Source organism: Leuciscus leuciscus (genome assembly GCF_965113295.1).
Source record: "Leuciscus leuciscus genome assembly, chromosome: 11".
Lineage (NCBI taxonomy): Eukaryota > Metazoa > Chordata > Actinopteri > Cypriniformes > Leuciscidae > Leuciscus > Leuciscus leuciscus.
In genome coordinates this window covers 2,222,720-2,243,361 of record NC_138735.1, presented here as the reverse complement: position 1 = coordinate 2,243,361, position 20,642 = coordinate 2,222,720, and the positions used below count along the sequence as shown (strand labels likewise).

Sequence of the window (20,642 nt, the reverse complement as noted above, 5' to 3'; positions counted from 1 at the left end):
TTTTACACAGTGGAAAACCAAACAGAGCCGAGTCGAGTCGAGCCGAGTCGAGCTGGTACTGTGTAGTGGAAAAGCGCCAAAAGACTTCAGATTTTAGCCTATGATCAGAGGATTCTTTTAGGATTTGCACAGTGTGCACCGGCTTTAGTAGTGTCCCAAATTACATACCATACACTGTGTACACAGCTGTCTAGCATATGAAAGGTTATTTCAAATGTGGGCGGGGCTTTATTGTGTCCATGAGGAATTGATTGGATGGTTGTGGTTTGCTATTGGCTGATCTCATGTGAGTGACAGGTTAAAGCCCCACCCTCATCATCAGAGAAGAGAAGAGAAGAGATGCTGCAAGAGGAACTTATTCTGATTCAAGATTACCAGGAACAGGAGTTTAACACTATAATGATGATGTGCACCGATAAATCATTTAGAATAAACACTGAAATATTCTATTTTAAAAAGTCAGTTTTGATTTCATGGTGTCTTTAAAGCTGTGATTGCAGGGCTCCAGACTAACTTTTTTCACCTCCGTCCTGGAACCGTCCTGAAAAACGATTTGAACCGTCCTAAAGTGAATGTCAACCGTCCCAAAATAAATATGTTATTTCTGTACTTTGTTATTATCATCTATAGTTGTTAGTTGTTGTTAGTCACATAATAAAAACACCATTAAAATGTTTATGATATATATTATTATATTTATTTAGCTCCATTCAAAGTAGTTATCTGTAAACAGGAAAAAAAACAGATTTAATAAAAAAATAACATAAGTTAAATGCTTTTTATTGTATTCATGCAGAACAAATCTTTTTTTTTTTTTTTTTTTTTTACATATACGAAAATGAAGAGAAAAATACATACAGCTTAAAACGTTTTTGAGTTGGTTGGATTAAAAAATAACAAATAAATACTGGTGACAACATATCTTAAAAATATCATCATTCTTTATTCTTTCAAGCAGCAGACATATTTATTTGTATGAATTAAATATAATTAATCCTTATTAAAGCTATTAACGAGCAGTGAATGCTTTTCTCTTTTTCTTGTATTGCTTGATCAATATTAAGGACACAGACCGCATTAGGTTTATCACTGTCACTTTAAGACATCGGATCATGTCCAATGACATGCGCTGATGCACATCCGATCCGATACACTCAAAACTGTTTAAGACATAACCAACATAGTTATAGTGAACTCTCCAAAACGAACATTTAGACATAATGTTGTGTGTATTTGTCCACTCAGACACGAAAGAGAGCTCAATTCAGTACTCGCCCGCTGTATAGGTGTCTCTGTGCATGGCTGCACGCTTCGGGTCGGGTGTGTGCGCACAGAAAACCGTACCGAATAGAGCTCTTTTTTTGCGTCGTCACTCTTATTCAGATCTATATGTCTGCTCTACTCATTCTCCCAGACGCTTACTTTTTTTAACGTTTTATGAGACACGCAGCGCATGTCAACTCGTGTGCCGCTGGGTAGATCAGCACGTCACAGTACAAATGTGCGCATCTACCACAAACGCAGGACATCAGTTCTGACTGGATCGCTTCCCAAATCGTCACTATCTAACATTTTTGTCTAGTTTTTATTCGCTGACGAAAATGTCAATAGATTTTCGTCATAGTTTTTGTCATTCAAAACTAGTTTTTATTTAGTTATCGTCTCGTTTTCGTCTGTGAAAATAACCCATGTGATAGATGTGCCGCGAAACAAGTCTCCGGGTGAGTAGCCGGCCAGTGATAGTAACTATAGTAACAGTATGAGAAGACGCGCTCCGTTGTAGTCAGCGCTTGGTCGGTTAATTTTGGCATTTTCTAAGTAAGTTACCCTAATAGGCTAGTAATAAATGAACACACATACAAAAATGTCTTTCGTCCTGTAGGCGTCCTGGAGAATATTTCTGTTCGTCCTAAACACATTTTCTATCGTCCCCAGGACGATAGGACGCCGTTAGTCTCGAGCCCTGTGTGATTGTTTAGTGCATGAAGAGTCCAACATTCAACACTTAATGTTTTCAGTTAAGTGTGTCATCCGGGTATTTTTTCTTGTTTCCAATGACATCCCAGCCCAAGCAATGAGTAAGAAAATAGGAGTCTAGAGTTGTCAAAAGTACCGACTTCTGGTATCGTCACATTTTTTTAATTTCAATACCGACTTGGTACCGAAATCAGTACTTTTTGACAACACTATAGGGGTCTAATTTAGTACTTTACTTGGAGCCCATAATTTACAAGTTATTCAAGCATCCCTGCTCTTTTTCTCCTAGACCCCAAAGCTCCCAACTCCCAACTGACCCAAGAACAGCTGGCTGTGCTCCTGAACCTCTTCCAGTCCAAAAGCGGCCCGGTGGGATCGGCCCAGTTCGCCCAGACCATGGGATCGAAGATGAACCCGGAGACGCTGCAGCAGCTGACGAAGGCTTTACCCGCTGGACCGCCGGAGTCTGAAAGACCCCCAGAACCCCCGCCGCCCCCCACGGTCTCCAAACCCCCCCCGCCGCCTCCATCAGGGGCCCGCACCCCCCCGATGCCCAAACCCCCGTCTCCGCCGGCGCCGGTGAAGCCGGACGGAGAGGCGTCGGCCTCCGCCACGCAGACGGCGGTCACCATGCTCCTCGCGCAGCTGCTGAAGGTCCAGCAGGGGGCGCCGGGGGACATCATGGGCTTCGAGAACGCAGAGGGAGTCCTGTCAAACACAGCAGGCGTACCTGAGGTCAAGCCTCCACCTGAGCCCAGCCCCGTATCTCCAGGTAACCTCATCATCACACACATACTACAACCTGCGTCCGATATCACACACTCCTCCTTTTGAGTAATATTCCATATGGTAATATGTGCTTGAAGAAGTGTTCAAATAGTACTGAGATCATTTCACCAGGTTTTATATTGAAAACCAACCAGTGGATCTCTGAGCTGTGAGTGAGTGAATGGAGGCGGGGCTAATTTGCATATTCATAGAACCGTCTATACTAAATGAGGCAAGGGTTTCGAGTTACATTCAAGATATTTTTTATATGTGACGCTTTGAGCGGAATCATAAACACCTCTGATTGGCCGTTGTGTTCACGAGCTCATCGGATATGTCTGTGATTGGCTACAATGATCAGCGCATGGGATCGTTTGTAAGCACAAGCAGGAGCGATCCACTGATAGACGCCTGCTTTCAAACGCTCGTGTGTGTGTGTAAGCGCTCGCTGAAGAGCGTCATTGATGTATATTTACAACATGTTTTTGAAGCGCTGATCATTGTAGCCAATCACAGACACATCCGATGAGCTCGTGAACACAACGGCCAATCAGAGGTGTTTATGATTCCGCTCAAAGCGTCACATTTTTTACATTTCAGTATCGAAGTCGGTACTTTTGACAACACTAGTTACAGCAGTGTTTCCCAACCCTGCTCCTGGAGGCACACCAACAGTGCACATTTTGGATGTCTCCCTTATTTGACTCATATATATCTGGTCTTGGAGTCTCTACTAACGAGCTGATGAGTTGATTCAGGTGTGATTGATTAGGAAGAGTTGGAAAATGTGTAGTGTTGGTGTGCCTCCAGGAACAGGGTTGGGAAACACTGAGTTACAGGGTGACTTTATGAATTGAAATATTAAAGGTGCAGTGAGTAAATTTTAGCGGCATCTAGTGGTGAGTTTGCAAATTGCACCCAACAGAAGTTACGCTTGTCCGTTCAGGGCCACCGTAGAAACATGTCGATGTAAGCGGACCCGCGTAAATGCCTCATTCTAAGCTAATAAAAACATAACGGTTCATTATGTAAGGGTTTATACACCACTGACAACATAGTTATGTTTATGATATTGCACTTCTGTCAACAGATCCTCTTAAATATTACACACTGCACCTTTAAATGGTAACACTAACCCTTCTGGAATTTTTTGATAATAAAGATATTGTTTGGTAAGTGAGATCTCTGATTGAAGTCCTTGAAAAGCAAAAACGTTGTGCTCGAAAGTCCTGGAGTTTCATGTTACGGTGTCTGAACTACGACCCCTGACTGACTCGAGCCGGACTGAGACGCTATCTTCTTCTGCAAACAAACTCTGTTGCATTATTGTCCTGTTATCTCTATAAAGCTGCTCTGAGACACACTCCTGTACTGTAAAAAGTGCTGTATAAATGAAGCTGACTTGCCCTAATGCCTGTTGTTCCCCTGCAGTGTCTGAAGGGGGCGTCTCATCCTCCCGACCTCAGGAGCCGCTCTCCATCCTCCCGCCGGACCAGCGCCCGCCAGAACCTCCAGAACCGCCTCCCTGCGCTGACCTGGACTACCGGCAGGCACCCGAGCCCCAGCCGGGCCCCCCCGACGCCCCCCGCCCCACGGACTTCAGCCGGCCCCCGCCTCCGTTCCCTCACGCCAGCTACCTCGGTCACATGATGCCCCCCCGCCCTCCCCTCGGCCCCGACACCGGGGTGTTCAGCGGAGACAAGGACCATCGCTTCGAGTACAATCACCACGTGGTCGGCCCCGGGCCCCCGGCTCCACCGGGCCAAGCCTGGACTTCCCCGTCCCAGTCCGGGGCGCTTCCGCTCGGGTTCGTTCCTCACGTGAACGCGTCGCTCCGGGGAAGAGGACTCCCTTTTTAAAACCGGGATTAATAAACTTAGCGATGAATGCGCGTCTAAGACTCTAAAAGACAGCCCTCAAAAACCAGCACTAAATGCTCTCAGAACGTGACTTTTCTGAATAATTCGGGGGTTCCACAACTGGAGGGACGAACTGTTTGGGATGGGATGGGAATTTTTTTGCATTTCCCACTCGTACCGTTTCATAGAGCTGTTTTTGTTTCCCCCTCCAATTGATTTTTTTGTAATCTATTCTCTACTGCTGTCTTTTAAATTAAAAAACGTACCTTTTTTTTTTCTCTTTTTTCTTATTTTTGAGTGTGCATTTACCGCCCCGGGGTAAGTGTTTTTATGACCTGTACCTTAGCGTCTCCTTTAATTACGTGAGGACAGACTAGTATTACAACGTTTTGCACTACTGAATAAAAGTAGGTGGGAACGAGTGGCGTAATGTGCTGTTATCTGCACATGTAAATGACCAGTAATGTAATTCAATTTCTTTTCTTTCCCTTCTTAAGTCAGTTTTTTGTTTTCCTTCCTGACGATTCAACGATTATGAGCTCTGTCGCAAGGTTAAAATCACTGGAGGGCCTTAGAAAGACTCCAGAATGACTGGTAGCACTTGTGTGTGTGATTGGCCTCGATTGAACTGGTGTATCTACTGAACGAGTGAACGGATCAAAGCTGTGTTTTTCACCGGTTCCCCACCAGCTCTTGTCTATAGCCATTGTAAAATTGAAAGTTAAAGAGACATTTAAATGATTTTCAAGGAGATTAGCAACGATGTCTTTTTTTTTTTCTTTTTGTTTTTTGTATGAAGATGTTTTTTCCCCCCTTTGGCAAATGTTTATTAAAGAAATGCCAACGATGTAATATGTTCTGGTATTTTTAATTGTTTGTGTACTTTTTGCACATCATGCACTTGCCTTAAAGACGTGTACATGCATCGGAAACATCAGCAATGACGTTAACCTGACTTATCCACACAAAACATGAATGTGGAAATAGTTAATGGAAGGATACTGTAAATTTAGTTGGTGAAATGAATTTGAACACAATTGACAATTGATTATATATGAAATGGTTTTGATTGCATACATATAGATGAGCTCACTGTGATTACTTCCTGTTTATTGTTTATAGAACGATTATAATGTGACTACATTATAAATTGTGTATATATTATATTGTAATACCTCTTTTAGCCAACAGGGGGCGGCAAAAACAAAGTTCCACGACTAGCGTTTAAATATTGACAGGTCAGTTCCGATTTATCTAAATAATTGTTTTATTCGATTTTCTATTGAATATGATTTGGCTATACGTTTATTTATAGTTAATGGAAGGATACTGTAAATTTAGTTTTCCAATGCTTGTTGGTAAAATTAATATGAACACATTTGAGACATTAAATCTTATACATGAAATGGATTTGATTGTCTAAGTATAGGTAATGAGCTTGCTATATTTTTATCAAGTTTTACTGGTCAAAATATTCATTTAAATACTTCCTGTTTATTGTTAACTGTTCATAGAACGATTATAATGTGGTCTTTTAATGCCTCTTTTAGCCAACAGGGGGCGGCAAAAACAAAGTTCCACGCCTAGCGTTTAAATATTGACAGATCAGCTCCGATATGTCTAAATCATTCTTATTTTCATTCTTCACTGCATTGGTTTCATTCGATTTGCTATTGAAGTTTATCACTTTCATTATCCGGTTAGAAATGTATTTCTAGCCCGTGACTGAAGCAGAACGTACCAGTATTATTATCATCACGTGTTACCTGTTACTTTTCTCAACGCAGGACATAATGAACCAGTCAGTCTCATAGAATTTTATACGTAGATGCCTCATTCGACCGCTCCTGACACGTAGGCGCGCCCGCCATCTTGCAACGGGCAGCGTGTCGTCACTCACAGAAGAATTAATGATGCCAGATCATTACGCAGCTTCTGGGTTTGAAACCGCCAAGAGAATATTTAAATTCCCAAAGAAATGGGATAACCTTTTACAGGTGCTGATGCTCAATCAACTCGCTGTCGAATGTTCACAGACCGCTCCAATATGGCGGACGGCTTACCTATAGCGGCCCATTGAAACGCCCGCTAATGAGAAGTCTATATATGTTTATATCTATGGTCAGAGTATCACAATCGCTGACTAGGATTTTTAAAGCGTTTTGAAGAGATTGCTAGGTTACATTTCTGTATGTCAGGCAAAAGTCTTTTGAAGTTTTAATTACAAATACCTCCAGCGAGAGTTCCGAGATAGTTCCGAGATATAAATGCGTTTTAATGTAGGATTCAGTTTTTGAAGCCGTCAAACGCATCACAACAACATTTGCCGCCCGACGGTGATGACGTCGAATTTTTTTTCTTTTTTATACCTGAGAACGGGATCATACAGAAAACATGATATCACAGCACATAATATCAACAACAACAACAATAAAAGAAACAAAAAACTAAAAGTAAATAAAACAAAATAAATAATGACGCCGAACTAGTTACCCGGAAGTGAACGCCATTGTCATCATCAGGTGACAGCAGCACATACAGGGCTTGAGCTGCTAGTCTTTTATTTATTATTATTTGTAGTAATTCATGTGTAAAAAGCTTATTTAATACACAATGGCTCAAAAAATCAATGAAGCTCACGAGCACATCGCCAAGGCTGAAAAATAGTAAGTAATGCTTGAATATTTACTATAGTAGTTTTAAAATGAACATCACGTCTTATTTGACAGCAAATTGATTATTAAAGTCTCTTTATGCGAATATCAAATTATACATGAGACTTTATGATGGAGAAATGCCTTAAACGTCGCAGTTTTTGCCATTCTTTCGTGTTTGACTTGCTTTAATCATTTAAGTTAAATGAAGAATGTAATGAAAGCTTTTATTCTCAATAAACTCAGTTTAAAGACGAGCTTTATGAAGTGGAAGCCGGATTATGACAGTGCAGCATCAGAATACTCCAAAGCAGGTGAGATTACACACACACACACACACACACACACACACACACACACACACACACACACACACACACACACACACACACACACAGAAGACCTGCTGATCTCAGGTGTCTCTGATGATGATGATGATGATGATCTTCCTCTCCAGCTGTTGCCTTCAAAAATGCCAAACAACTGGACCAGGCTAAAGAGGCGTATCTCCTGGAGGCCGAGGCTCACACCAACCACAGATCGTATCCTTCATGCTGCTGTTCTCGCTGATATACTGATTTATTAGCCTGTCAAACATCATCCGGCAGTGTCTAAATCTGAAAATCACCACTGTCTTCTTCCTTGACTCATTGTTCAGGCTTTTTCACGCTGCCAAGTGAGTACATTCATCATGATTACAGACATCTGCTGGTTTAAATGTGCTTGTGTATGAATATGCTGCTTGTTATGAACATGTTTCTGTGTGCAGGGCTTTCGAGCAAGCAGGAATGATGCTGAAGGTCAGTGCTTTTGCTATTGACTAAGCATGTATCCTACTATAATTAAATCATAATATATATATATATTATAGGGTAAACAAGGCTAAAGGTGTCGCGGGGTAAAAGGCACGTTTGGCTTTATTCTCTTTTAAAACACTAGATGACACACATTCAGCTCAGCACTTTTCTTAACATCTGCTTGTGATGATGCGCGTGGAAATTCGTCTGATCCGTGACGCGATCGCCGACAATCAAAGTTGATTCTGTGCAAATTTGATCTAATATTTAATGTAGTGCTGGGCAAAGATTAATCGCGATTAATCGCATCCAAAATAAAAGTTTATGTTTGCATAATATATGTGTGTGTACTGTGTATAATTATTTTGTTATATATAAATACACACATATGTATGTATTTATTTAAGAAATATTTGCATGTATATACTGTATATAAATAATTTTTATATAAATGAAAAAAAATCTTAAATATATACATGCATATGTGTGTATTTATATATAACAAAATAATTATACACAGCACACACACATATATTATGCAAACATAAACTTTTATTTTGGATGCGATTAATCTTTGCCCAGCACTAATTTAACGTTTTTAAAAAATGTTGTAGATTTAAGTAGCAAATGAGAATCACTAAAATTATTTAACATATTTTGAGACAAAGGTCTTGTTAATTTTTGGTAGTTTTGTTCAAGCTAATTAAAGCAGCAGTTTTTCAATAACGGATGAATATGTAAAAGTATGATATTTGAGGTAAAAGACACAATAATTACCATGATAATAAACAGCCGGATGACATCTCCATTTGTTGACATCACATGGTTAGATTCAGATGGGAAATATCATATATTAAGTTGAGTGTCCAATGTCCACCTTAGAGACAATCACCATATTTATAAAAGAACCATATTTAAATATGATATTAATCATATATAATAAAATGTCACAATTATGTGTAAAGTTATTATAAATTTATTATGGGATCTCATTCAGTGCTTTCAGAATCTTTACCTTTTAAAACAATTTTTTTAAATGAACATATTTTAATGACAGTATATTTATTGAACAAAAATGAATTATTTTATTTATCACAATAAACAGAAAATAGTACAAACTTTGTTAAGGTGATTTTGAACAAGTTTGAACAAGTGTCTGTATCAGTACTGTGTGTCTTTGCCCCGTGTGTCACACATTTATGCGATTTGTAAACTTTAATGATTTATTTTCACACAAAATCTGTGATTATTGATCAGAATCATTTATCTCTATCAATGTTCAATACAAACAAATATTGTTTTTTCTGCAATCATACACTAAAGGAGTGGAAAGCTCATTTCTCTTTAGCTGGGCCTCTTTGTACCCTCGTATAAACATTGTTCGGAGTAAATGATGCATGACAACTGAAAGTGTGTGTGTGTTGTGCTGTACAGGACATGCAGAGATTACCTGAAGCGATCGAGTTCATCGAGAAGGCCAGCATGATGTATGTGGAGAACGGCACTCCTGACACCGCTGCCATGGCCCTGGACCGAGCGGGGAAGTGTGTGTTCATACTCTCACATCTACACACACATCTACACACACGTCTACACACACGTCTACACACACATCTACACACACGTCTACACACACGTCTACACACACATCTACACACACATCTACACACACGTCTACACACACATCTACACACACATCTACACACACGTCTACACACACGTCTACACACACGTCTACACACACATCTACACACACATCTACACACACATCTACACACACGTCTACACACACATCTACACACACATCTACACACACGTCTACACACACATCTACACACACGTCTACACACACGTCTACACACACATCTACACACACATCTACACACACGTCTACACACACGTCTACACACACGTCTACACACACATCTACACACACATCTACACACACATCTACACACACGTCTACACACACATCTACACACACGTCTACACACACGTCTACACACACATCTACACACACATCTACACACACGTCTACACACACATCTACACACACGTCTACACACACATCTACACCAGTGAGGAGTTACTCTGACTCTAAATCTGTCGTTCGCAGGTTGATCGAGCCTCTGGATTTGGCTAAAGCCGTTCACCTGTACCAGCAGGCGGCAGGAGTGTTCGAGGTCAGGCTCACGTAACACCACAAAACACACACTTCCTCACACACACCTTCAGACTAACACCGTCTCTCGTCTTCTGTCGTGTGTGTGTTCTCAGAACGAGGAGCGACTGAGGCAAGCTGTGGAGCTCATAGGCAAAGCATCACGACTTCTGGTTCGACAACAGAAGTAAGATCGCAGTTATTAATGCATGAACTAACATTAACTTACACACTTACATTTGTTCATCGATGTTCAAGTTAGATTAGCATCTTCATCTTCATGTTGGTTCACAGTGCATCACTAATATCAACACATACAACTAAAATGCTTTATTAAACTAAGGTTAATACATGCTGTAGAAGTTCTTCTCATTATTAGTTCATGATAACTGATGTTAACTTATTGTAAAGTTTTGTGATTATTAGGGATGGGCTTATTAATAATCAACACTCAAATGTGAACTAAACATTTAAATTGCATATGAGGCAGTTTTATATAAACTTTGTAATAACAGAATGGTTTCTACTCCAGTTTCTTGGTGAAATATAAACATTTAAAGCTGCAGTGTGTAAGTTTTAACAGCATCTAGTGGTGAGGTTGTGAACTGCACCCAACAGAAGTTACGCTGGCCGACAGGAAGTGATGTCGTGGCCTGAGACAGCAGAGAGTAGCCAGTTCAGCAATGACGTTTCTTTACAAAGATAAATTAAGAAATTATGTTTACTTAATAATTCATTAAAACGATGTTATTGTGAATATTATTGTGACCTGTTCATCATTGTGTTTTATTCGCTTCTTATCACGAAGAACAACATCGTGACGAAACCCGTTTGTCCGCTCAGGGCCACCGTAAAACGACAATAAACTGTAACATTCATTAAATAATGAAAATAGTGCTTTTTTTTATTTTCATTGCATCCATAGCAATTATGCTTTAGAGTTTGCTTTGGTATTTTGGATTGTGTAGCGTATTATTTTAATGCAGGATTATGATGCTGATTCCAGGTTTGATGAAGCCGCTGTGTCACTGCAGAAGGAGAAGAACATGTATAAAGAAATAGAGAATTATCCAACCTGTTTCAAGGTGCGTCTCAGGGCTCATATATAATGGTAATATAATAGTAGAATAATCACAATTTTTGTTTTAACAATTTTCTTTCATGTTTTAATTTTAACAGTAAAGATCATTGTGCCGCACGTTGTTTGACAAAAATTTAATTTCATATGATTAAAATAAATTACATTCATGTTTTATGTTGATTACCAGAAAAAACACAACACTGAATTTGCAAAAAAAAAAAAAAACATTTCATAGAATTTAATGTTGTATAAGTTTTATGGTTTATGGTAAAACATCCTAGGGGAAACACTGGATGCATTGCAGTGAGTGATGGTGTTGTGTGTGTGTGTGTGTGTGTGTGTGTGTGTGTGTGTGTGTGTGTGACAGAAAACCATCGCACAGGTGCTGGTGCACCTCCACCGCGCGGACTACGTGGCGGCGGACCGCTGTGTGCGCGAGAGCTACAGTATCCCAGGGTTCAGTGGGAGCGAAGACTGCATCGCCATGGAGCAACTCCTGCAGGGTTACGACGAGCAAGATGACGATCAGGTGAACCGAGTGTGTACCTCACCCCTGCTCAGATACATGGACAACGACGTGAGTCTCACACTCGACATCTGTGTGTGTGTGTGTGTGTGTGTGTGTGTACTTGTACAACTATCTTTGTGAGGACCAGTTTGAGTTTTAGACCACTGGAGTGAGGACAAAGAGAGTAAAGGACATGTTGGCCGGTCCTCAGTTTCTGAGAGCCTTTAAAGGCCTGTTTGAGGGTCAACACTTGGTTTTAGGGATAAGGTTATAATGAGGTTTAGGGTCAGGGGTCGGGTTAGGCACTCAGTTGTGATGGGTAAGGTTAGGGTAAGCGGCTAGAGATTGCATTGTGTCAATTAATGTCCTCATAAAGATAGATGTACAAGAGAGTGTGTGTGTGTGTATCACTTTCCTCAGTTGAGGATAGTATCTTTAGGTAACACTTTATTTTAAGATGACGTAGTTACACATTACTACATGTAGTTACTATAGTAATACCAGTAAATTATGCATAATTACATGTAACTAACCCTCAACCCTAACCTTAACTCTAGAGTAAGTACATGTAGTCAATTAAAGCATTAGTTCACTTCAGAATTAAGATTTCCTGATAATTTACTCTCCGCCACATCATTCAAGATGTTCATGTCTTTCTTTCTTCAGTGGAAAAGAAATGAAGGTTTTTGAGGAAAACACTCCAGGATTGTTCTCCATATAGTGACTTCAATGGGGTCCAACGGGTCGAAGATCTGAATGTGAGTTTAGTTTACATTTTTTATAAAATGTCGGCTGGTTTGTCTAGATAAGACTCTTATTCCTCGGCTGGATCGTGTCGAGACTTTGAAGCCGCACTGAAACTCACATTCAGATCTTCGACCCGTTGGACCCCATTGAAGACACTATATGGAGAACAATCCTGGAGTGTTTTCCTCAAAAACCTTCATTTCTTTTCCACTGAAGAAAGAAAGACATGAACATCTTGGATGATGAGGGGGAGAGTAAATCATCAGGAAATCTTAATTCTGAAGTGAACTACTCCTTTGTACTTAGAATACTGAGTAAGTGATGTATGATTATCATCAGTGTTGAAAACAGATTTCAGATTTTTTTATAACCGGTGAAACCTTTTTTTTCAGGATTCTTTGATTAATAAAAAGTAAAAACAAAAAAACAGCATTTATTTAATACAGAAATCTTTTGTAACAATATACTGTTTAAAAGTTTGGGGTCAGCAATTTTTTTTTTCTTTTTGTGAAAGAAATTATTACTTTTTATGTGTTAAATCGATTGAAAAGGGATGGTAAAGATTTGTATTGCATTTAAATATGAAGCAGCACAACTGTTTTCAACATTGATCATCAAATCATCATATTAGAATGATTTCTGAAGGATCATGTGACACTGAAGACTGGAGTAATGATGCTAAAAAAGCAAAGTTTTCAAACTCTTGACCGGAACTGCAGATAAAGTAATAAATAAACCCTTATATGTGCATTTTAGATGTTTTCTTTCCACTAGTCAGAAGGAAGATGAAGCAAAATCTCATAATTGACCCGTGGATGAAAACACTAGCGGTGCCTCACATGTGGAAACTTTATTTTAATTGAAAAAAGCACATAATCCACAGATATTATACTTTATTAATCATATGTTTTGTACCTTATCTGTCTGTCAGAGCAAACGTCCCTCTGGTTAGTTTCCTCAGGGTCAGTGTTGCTAATCTCCTCACTGTCTCTTATTTGTTCGATTCACACTTCCAGGATTGTGGCAGGTATGACATCATCAATAGCAAAACATCTGCATAGTACAGTAGAGTAGAGAAATGCCTTGTCCAGACACACACACACACACACACACACACACACACACACACACACACACACACACACACACACACACACACACACACACACACTCTCACTCACTCACTCACTCACTCACTCACTCACTCACTCACTCTCACACACACACACACACACACACACACACACACACACACACACACACACACACACACACACACACACACACACACACACACACACACTTGTGTTCTTGGCTCTTGACCACTCACCCCAAGTGTTCATGTAGGCGTAAACACTGCACGTGTGTGTAGAACTAGAAGATCACTCGATGGGACACACTTGTAGTCTTGCAAAAAATGCAAGTGCTTAGAGCTTTTATTTATTATATTTTCAATACTTTGCATTTTAAAATAAGCTTCTGCATGTGTGTTCAGGAGTCGCTAGCAGAACACACACATTTTAAATTGTGCTGCTTCTAATTAAGTGATAAAAACAGTTGCAAATGTTGTACAAAACAGGCTTACACACACACACACACACACACACACCATACTCCTCTGTGCACCGATAACATGTGCAACACTTTGTTTTTGCTACCAAATTAGATGCATCTAATTAATTTAAATTATAGTGGAATGTTTTTCTTGACATCTCGCGATTTCGGGGCACATGAGTTCCCAAACATAATGCATGATGGGATACGCTTTGCATTTTTCAGACATGGGATGGTCTTGCACACTTTCCTTCTGTCGTGTGTACACTCTCTCAAGTGGCCAAGAGCACAGTGTGTGTGTGTGTGTGTGTGTGTGTTTGGACAAGGCAAGATTCCAGTTTTCCTCCCTACTGTATTTTATTTCCCTCTTTTGATGTTAGTCAAGGTCATATTTGTTTGCTACCGTACCTTTAAAACATGTAAGTGAGCTCTTTAACATCCTGGTGTGTGTCAGTCATCATCATCAGGGCAGGTCGAGCCATGCTGGACACTTAGCAGGTGTTGCAGACTCGTGTATGTCAGTGAGCTCATGATCTCACAGTGATATAGCGCTGCATGATTAATCGCAATTTCCATGTAATTGCACTTAAATCGATTTGGCGTATCGTGATTATGAAATCGCATGGGCTGTGATTATTAGTAATGTGCAGCTTGTCAGTGACGTACGGCTCAGTAAACACTGCTCACTCTGAAAGCGCTGAGTTTGAGTCGCTTATAACGTGCATTTGAAAAAAGCCACATGTGTCAAACATCTTTCCAGACATGAGAAGCATTTATGAACCTCTTGTCCAACAAAAGACAACATTTAATAACATGCTTTTCCTCCAGACTCACTTCATAAGGACAGCTGAGCTCCTCCTTCTGTGAGATGATGAGCTTCTGACACAGAATAAGGCAGTCGTGTGTTTATTACTCATGTTTAATCAAAGCGTTTCAATAAGTTTATTCAGTTACAGCGATAGAGGTTTCCTGGAATGATGTTTGCTATCCTACTTCAGCGGCGGGGCATATGTGGCGTGTGTGTGTGTGTGTGTGTGAGACGCCCTCTGGTGTTCAGTTGGATGTGGTGTGTGTGTGTGTGTGACGCCCTCTGGTGTTCAGTTGGAGATGTGGTGGGTGTGTGTGTGTGTGTGACGCCCTCTGGTGTTCAGTTGGAGATGTGGTGGGTGTGTGTGTGTGTGTGTGACGCCCTCTGGTGTTCAGTTGGAGATGTGGTGTGTGTGTGTGTGACGCCCTCTGGTGTTCAGTTGGAGATGTGGTGTGTGTGTGTGAGCGCCCTCTGGTGTTCAGTTGGAGATGTGGTGTGTGTGTGTGAGCGCCCTCTGGTGTTCAGTTGGAGATGTGGTGTGTGTGACGCCCTCTGGTGTTCAGTTGGAGATGTGGTGTGTGTAACGCCCTCTGGTGTTCAGTTGGAGATGTGGTGTGTGTGTGTGTGTGTGTGTGTGTGTGACGCCCTCTGGTGTTCAGTTGGAGATGTGGTGTGTGTGTGTGACGCCCTCTGGTGTTCAGTTGGAGATGTGGTGTGTGTGTGTGTGAGCGCCCTCTGGTGTTCAGTTGGAGATGTGGTGTGTGTGTGTGTGTGTGTGTGTGTGTGTGTGTGTGTGTGTGTGTGTGACGCCCTCTGGTGTTCAGTTGGAGATGTGGTGTGTGTGTGTGACGCCCTCTGGTGTTCAGTTGGAGATGTGGTGTGTGTGTGTGTGTGTGACGCCCTCTGGTGTTCAGTTGGATGTGGTGTGTGTGTGTGTGTGTGTGTGTGTGTGTGTGTGAGCGCCCTCTGGTGTTCAGTTGGATGTGGTGTGTGTGTGTGTGACGCCCTCTGGTGTTCAGTTGGAGATGTGGTGTGTGTGTGTGACGCCCTCTGGTGTTCAGTTGGAGATGTGGTGTGTGTGTGTGAGCGCCCTCTGGTGTTCAGTTGGAGATGTGGTGTGTGTGTGTGTGTGTGTGTGTGTGACGCCCTCTGGTGTTCAGTTGGAGATGTGGTGTGTGTGTGTGACGCCCTCTGGTGTTCAGTTGGAGATGTGGTGTGTGTGTGTGTGTGACGCCCTCTGGTGTTCAGTTGGATGTGGTGTGTGTGTGTGTGTGTGTGTGTGTGTGTGTGTGAGCGCCCTCTGGTGTTCAGTTGGATGTGGTGTGTGTGTGTGTGAGCGCCCTCTGGTGTTCAGTTGGATGTGGTGTGTGTGTGTGTGTGTGTGTGTGTGTGTGTGTGTGAGCGCCCTCTGGTGTTCAGATGGAGATGTGGTGTGTGTGTGTGAGCGCCCTCTGGTGTTCAGTTGGAGATGTGGTGTGTGTGTGTGACGCCCTCTGGTGTTCAGTTGGATGTGGTGTGTGTGTGTGACGCCCTCTGGTGTTCAGATGGAGCATTTACTACCGATCAGCCTCTGCACTGACAAACTGCGCATAAAATAATCGCAGCCTTTGCCAAATCGCGTGCGGTTTCAGTGCGATTAATCGTGCAGTGCTAATAATGATCCACTGATGTTTCTCCACACTGATGTGTGTGTGTGTGTGTGTGTGTGTGTGTGTGTTCTCACCTGTCCTACAGTACGCCAAGCTGGCCCTCAGCCTGCAGGTGCCCGGAGGAGGGAAGAAGAAGAAACCCGCCGCTAGCGCTAGCGGAGCCGCGCAGCCGGAGGAAGACGAGGATGAGTACGCTGGAGGACTGTGTTAAAGACACACTTCTGCTGCCCGAGAACGCATGCATGACCGTCTCGCGCTATTATATCCCTGAACTGGACGTATCTGTGTTTTAAAGATGCTTTCAGAAAAGCTACTCAACAACTCCTCACAAGCATGTGTGTTTATTATTCAGGTTTGCCTTTGAGCTCGCGTTGAAATGAACGTTAGGTTTGTGTTACATTGATTTTAACGCGAGTTTAGGGAGTTTAAAGGCAAACCCACACCTGAGAGAACAGCCTTTACTGTAACATGAGCGAATCTGATCTTCAGTATTTCAGACTTGCAGTGCTGGACTACGGTGGCTCATCGTGTTCAATTATACACTATCATATGAATATTGAATAACAGTGCCTGCCTTACAAAACATGAACTCCATTCCTTCTCTGTATCTGAAGCGTCTCCAGAACTGCATGAAATGCCTTAAGATAATCTCAATATACGAAACCGGTTTTGTTTTAGTTGATGTGCTTTGAAATTGCGGGGAACAATTTCTGTTATTAACGAGGACCTAATTTATGTTTACTGTGATTGCATGGTTGCAGAACTCCAATGAATAAATAAAAATGATTCTGTTTTTGCATATTTTAGATGCATTTTACAGTGAATATTGTAGATTTTACTCGTACAACATGATGAAAATGCAAGAAAAAGGCACAGGCAAACATGTTTCCAGACTGTGTTTTTATGATCCTGATCCACAATCACACACACACACAGAGCCAGTGAAGCTCCGCTCGCCCTGTTCCTGAGAACGCTTCAGTCCTCCGTTCAAGCCTATACATCCAGCTACGATAGTCCTGAAGAACCCGAGCACTTCTGGGTCCAGTTTTCTCTGAAGAAAAAGTGCCTAGTGTCTCTCAACCTCCTTTCTTTGTTCAAGTTATCAGTCAGCCTCCAGGACAGTATATTGCACAGCGCGCGATTATCGAGACTCCTGACAGACAGGTGGCGCTAGAGCGCATTAAAACCTCGATCCTGATCCCATTGGTTGCGTGTTTCTCAAGGTCTAAACTCAAGCAGGACTCGGCTATTACACCTGTGGGTTTAGACCTCACGTTGTTGAAGGCGAGGTCGTCAGTTTCTCTCAGTCTTCACGACGTCCTCATTTGGTCTTCTCCCTGGTCCACTTGATCATGGTCTCGGGTGAGCGGTAGAGGAAGATGAGTTTGGCGTACAGGTCCTCCTCGAGCTCCAGCTCGCCCGTCTCACGCACCAGGAAGATGTCGGTGCAGAGTTTGAGGATTCGGTCCACACACGGGAGCTCTTCGAACATGATGGAGTGAGAGATGCCACTGAAGAACTCACGCACGAACTTCCCGATCACCAGCACCACCGATGCGTACAGGCCCATGATCCTGCGGGACACAAGCATTCGCCATTTAACCACCAAACAATCACAAAACAAGTGCAGAACTTCTCACAGTTAACGCATTATTTGTGACTTTACTGCAAAATAATCTCAATAAGTGCAGTACTAACTGTTGACGTGTTCGTGTTTTGATGATTCCGCGTCGTTCAGCGATCAGACTTAACGCACTATTTTTGACAATCTTGCATAATTCACAATTTAACCACAAAATAATAGCGTTAAGTGCCGTATTAGTTGTTAAGTTGTTAAGTGCAGTATTAGTTGTTAAGTGGAGTATTAGTGAGATAATTCTGCGATCATGGAACAGATTAAATAAAGAAAATCATGCGTAATTCACCATTCAGCCACAAAACAATCACAAACAGCGCATTACCAAGTACGATGTTTGCAATCCTGCATTATTTGTGACTATAATGCAAAATAATCCACAAAAAATTGACAATTTAACCACAAAATAAAGTGCATTATTAGTTGTTAACGCTAGTGAGATCATTCTGGGATCATGGAACAGATTCTTTCACCATTCATCCACATTAACAAAATAATCACAAACAGTGCAGTGCTAACAGTTATTGACACGTCAATTAAATAATTCTTCAATCTTTAAACAAAATGCAAAATCAAGAAAATATCCTTTTTTTTTTTGCAATCCTGCATAATTCGGCATTTAACTGCAAAATAATCGCAAAAAGTACAACTTCCAGTGAGAGAATTCTATGAACTTTTTGCTCTTTGCTTCAATGAACATTTTGTTGAAAGATCGCAGAATTATTTCACGTTATTTTGCTGATTTTAGGTTTTGTTTAATTTAAGCACAAAAAGTCGAGTAAGTTATTAAATTATCACCATAAAATGTGTAATTTTTAATCTAAAAATCACTTTTTTGAGAGGGAACTCCTGTAGTTGCATAAACACAGCTGTTCAGCTAAAAATGAAAATTCTGTCATAATTTACTCATCCTCGAGTTATTTCAAACCTGTATGAGTTTCTTCTGCTGAACACAAAGGAAGATATCTTGAAGAACGATCGACAGACAGTGGACGGACTTCCATAGGAAAAAAAGACTCTGGATATCAATGGTGTCCAACAACCGTCTGGTTTCCAACTTTCTTCAAAATATGGGTAACACTTTATAATACCTGCACGCTATTAATCATTAGTTAAGCATTAGTAAACAGTTAATTCATCATTTATAAAGCATTAATAGACATTAGTAAGCAGTTTATAAATACAGTTATGAATGCTTAATTCTTGATTTATAAGCATATCTATAATGTGTTTAATAATTGTATTTTCATACTTTATTAATGATCAATTTATCATTTTTAAATGAAGTATAGCATTATTTACTAAGCTAAACTAAGTTTATTTGGGAGTTGTCAGTGATTCATAAGGTCACTTTAGTGCAAGTAAATGTAGTAAATGCAGGTATCTGCCTTTAAATCTCCTTTATAAACGCTCTACAAGGCATAACTAGTCCTCACTTTAGATGAGCTCACAAACATAGTTCACTGACTACTATTAAATGCTGTATAACTACCTGAATTACAGTAGAAATACATGTTAATAAAGCATTTATAAACACACTAACTATTACTATATGTCTGAATAATAAGATGTATTAATGAACATCTAAATAGTTTATTAATCATTTACTTCCACTAAAGTGATCATATGAACCACTGACAACTCCTAAACAACTGGTGTGTTATGCGATACTTCATTTAGAAATGATAAATTGATCATTAATAAAGTATGAAAATACAATTATTAAACACATTATATATATGCTTATAAATAAAAAATAAAGCATTTATAACTGTATTTATAAACTGCTTATTAATGTCTATTAATGCTTTATAAATGATGAATTAACTGTTTACTAATGCTTAACTAATGATAATAGCGTGCAGTTATTATAAAGTGTTACCCAAATATCTTCTTGTATTCAGCAGAAGAAAGAAACTCGTACAGGTTTGAGATAAGTCTTAAAGTTCAGATTTAAATTGGACCGATGAACCTTTTTATGCAACTGAGTAAAAGTTATGACCAGAATAAAACGGCCTTGTAAGGCTAGTCTGCTGGATCCGGCTAACGGCGCTCGACTAGCATCCGGACCCTTATCTGGGCGTTCCCGAGGCTCTCCCGCGACTCACCCGTATCCCGCCAGGAAGCCCAGGCTGGGAGGACTGACTTTATCACTGAAGACGTAGAGCTGCAGTCCGGCCGCGCTCTTCTTCTCCAGCTTCTGCTCGGATCGCATCTGGATCTTCCCTGCGGACGGCTGGTCCACGATCCACCACTCCTGGATGTGTTCGCTGGCGTTACGAGACCTCTCCAGGTCCAGCAGAACGCTCTTATAACCATCATCTGTGCAGAGATCAAACCAGTTACAGGTGTGAGTGTGAGTCCAGGGTTAGAGATGAACACTCGCTAAACACGGGTTAAACTCAACAGTGGTGGGTTACGCTGTCAATCACTCGCTAATTTG

General features: G+C 40.9%; 3 protein-coding genes across 7 annotated transcripts in view; 2 read left to right on the top strand and 1 right to left on the bottom strand.

Moving 5' to 3' along the window:
* cdk13 (cyclin dependent kinase 13) overlaps nt 1-5,456 on the top strand; it is a 30,280-nt gene extending 24,824 nt beyond the window's left edge. For both annotated transcript variants that reach the window (XM_082183801.1, XM_082183800.1), the window contains exons 14-15: nt 2,267-2,749; nt 4,177-5,456. In XM_082183801.1, coding sequence (XP_082039927.1) covers nt 2,267-2,749; nt 4,177-4,604 — 911 coding nt within the window. In that variant the 3' untranslated portion in view covers nt 4,605-5,456. The remainder of the gene's footprint in view (nt 1-2,266; nt 2,750-4,176) is intronic.
* Nucleotides 5,457-6,959: 1,503 nt separating this feature from the next.
* Nucleotides 6,960-17,364, top strand: napga (N-ethylmaleimide-sensitive factor attachment protein, gamma a). Its single transcript, XM_082183818.1, has 11 exons — nt 6,960-7,270; nt 7,505-7,572; nt 7,716-7,800; nt 7,917-7,934; nt 8,028-8,058; nt 9,490-9,599; nt 10,172-10,238; nt 10,333-10,403; nt 11,223-11,301; nt 11,665-11,874; nt 16,649-17,364. The coding sequence occupies exons 1-11, from the start codon at nt 7,218-7,220 to the stop codon at nt 16,772-16,774; spliced, it is 918 nt and encodes a 305-aa protein (XP_082039944.1). The 5' UTR covers nt 6,960-7,217; the 3' UTR covers nt 16,775-17,364.
* An 84-nt stretch (nt 17,365-17,448) lies between these two features.
* The window catches only part of piezo2a (piezo-type mechanosensitive ion channel component 2a), a 190,527-nt gene continuing 187,333 nt past the window's right edge, over nt 17,449-20,642 (bottom strand). For all 4 annotated transcript variants that reach the window (XM_082183793.1, XM_082183795.1, XM_082183794.1 and 1 more), the window contains 2 exons: nt 20,308-20,521; nt 17,449-18,137 (listed from right to left, as the gene is read on the bottom strand). In XM_082183793.1, coding sequence (XP_082039919.1) covers nt 17,885-18,137; nt 20,308-20,521 — 467 coding nt within the window. In that variant the 3' untranslated portion in view covers nt 17,449-17,884. The remainder of the gene's footprint in view (nt 18,138-20,307; nt 20,522-20,642) is intronic.

What these genes read in the sequence shown, in the direction of transcription:
- napga (XM_082183818.1), top strand. Translation starts at nt 7,218, where the DNA reads ATGGCTCAAAAAATCAATGAAGCTCACGAGCACATCGCCAAGGCTGAA. An exon ending in AAGCAGGAATGATGCTGAAG is followed by an intron (nt 8,059 to 9,489) that starts GTCAGTGCTTTT and finishes TGTGCTGTACAG; the next exon opens with GACATGCAGAGATTACCTGA. An exon ending in ATTATCCAACCTGTTTCAAG is followed by an intron (nt 11,302 to 11,664) that starts GTGCGTCTCAGG and finishes TGTGTGTGACAG; the next exon opens with AAAACCATCGCACAGGTGCT.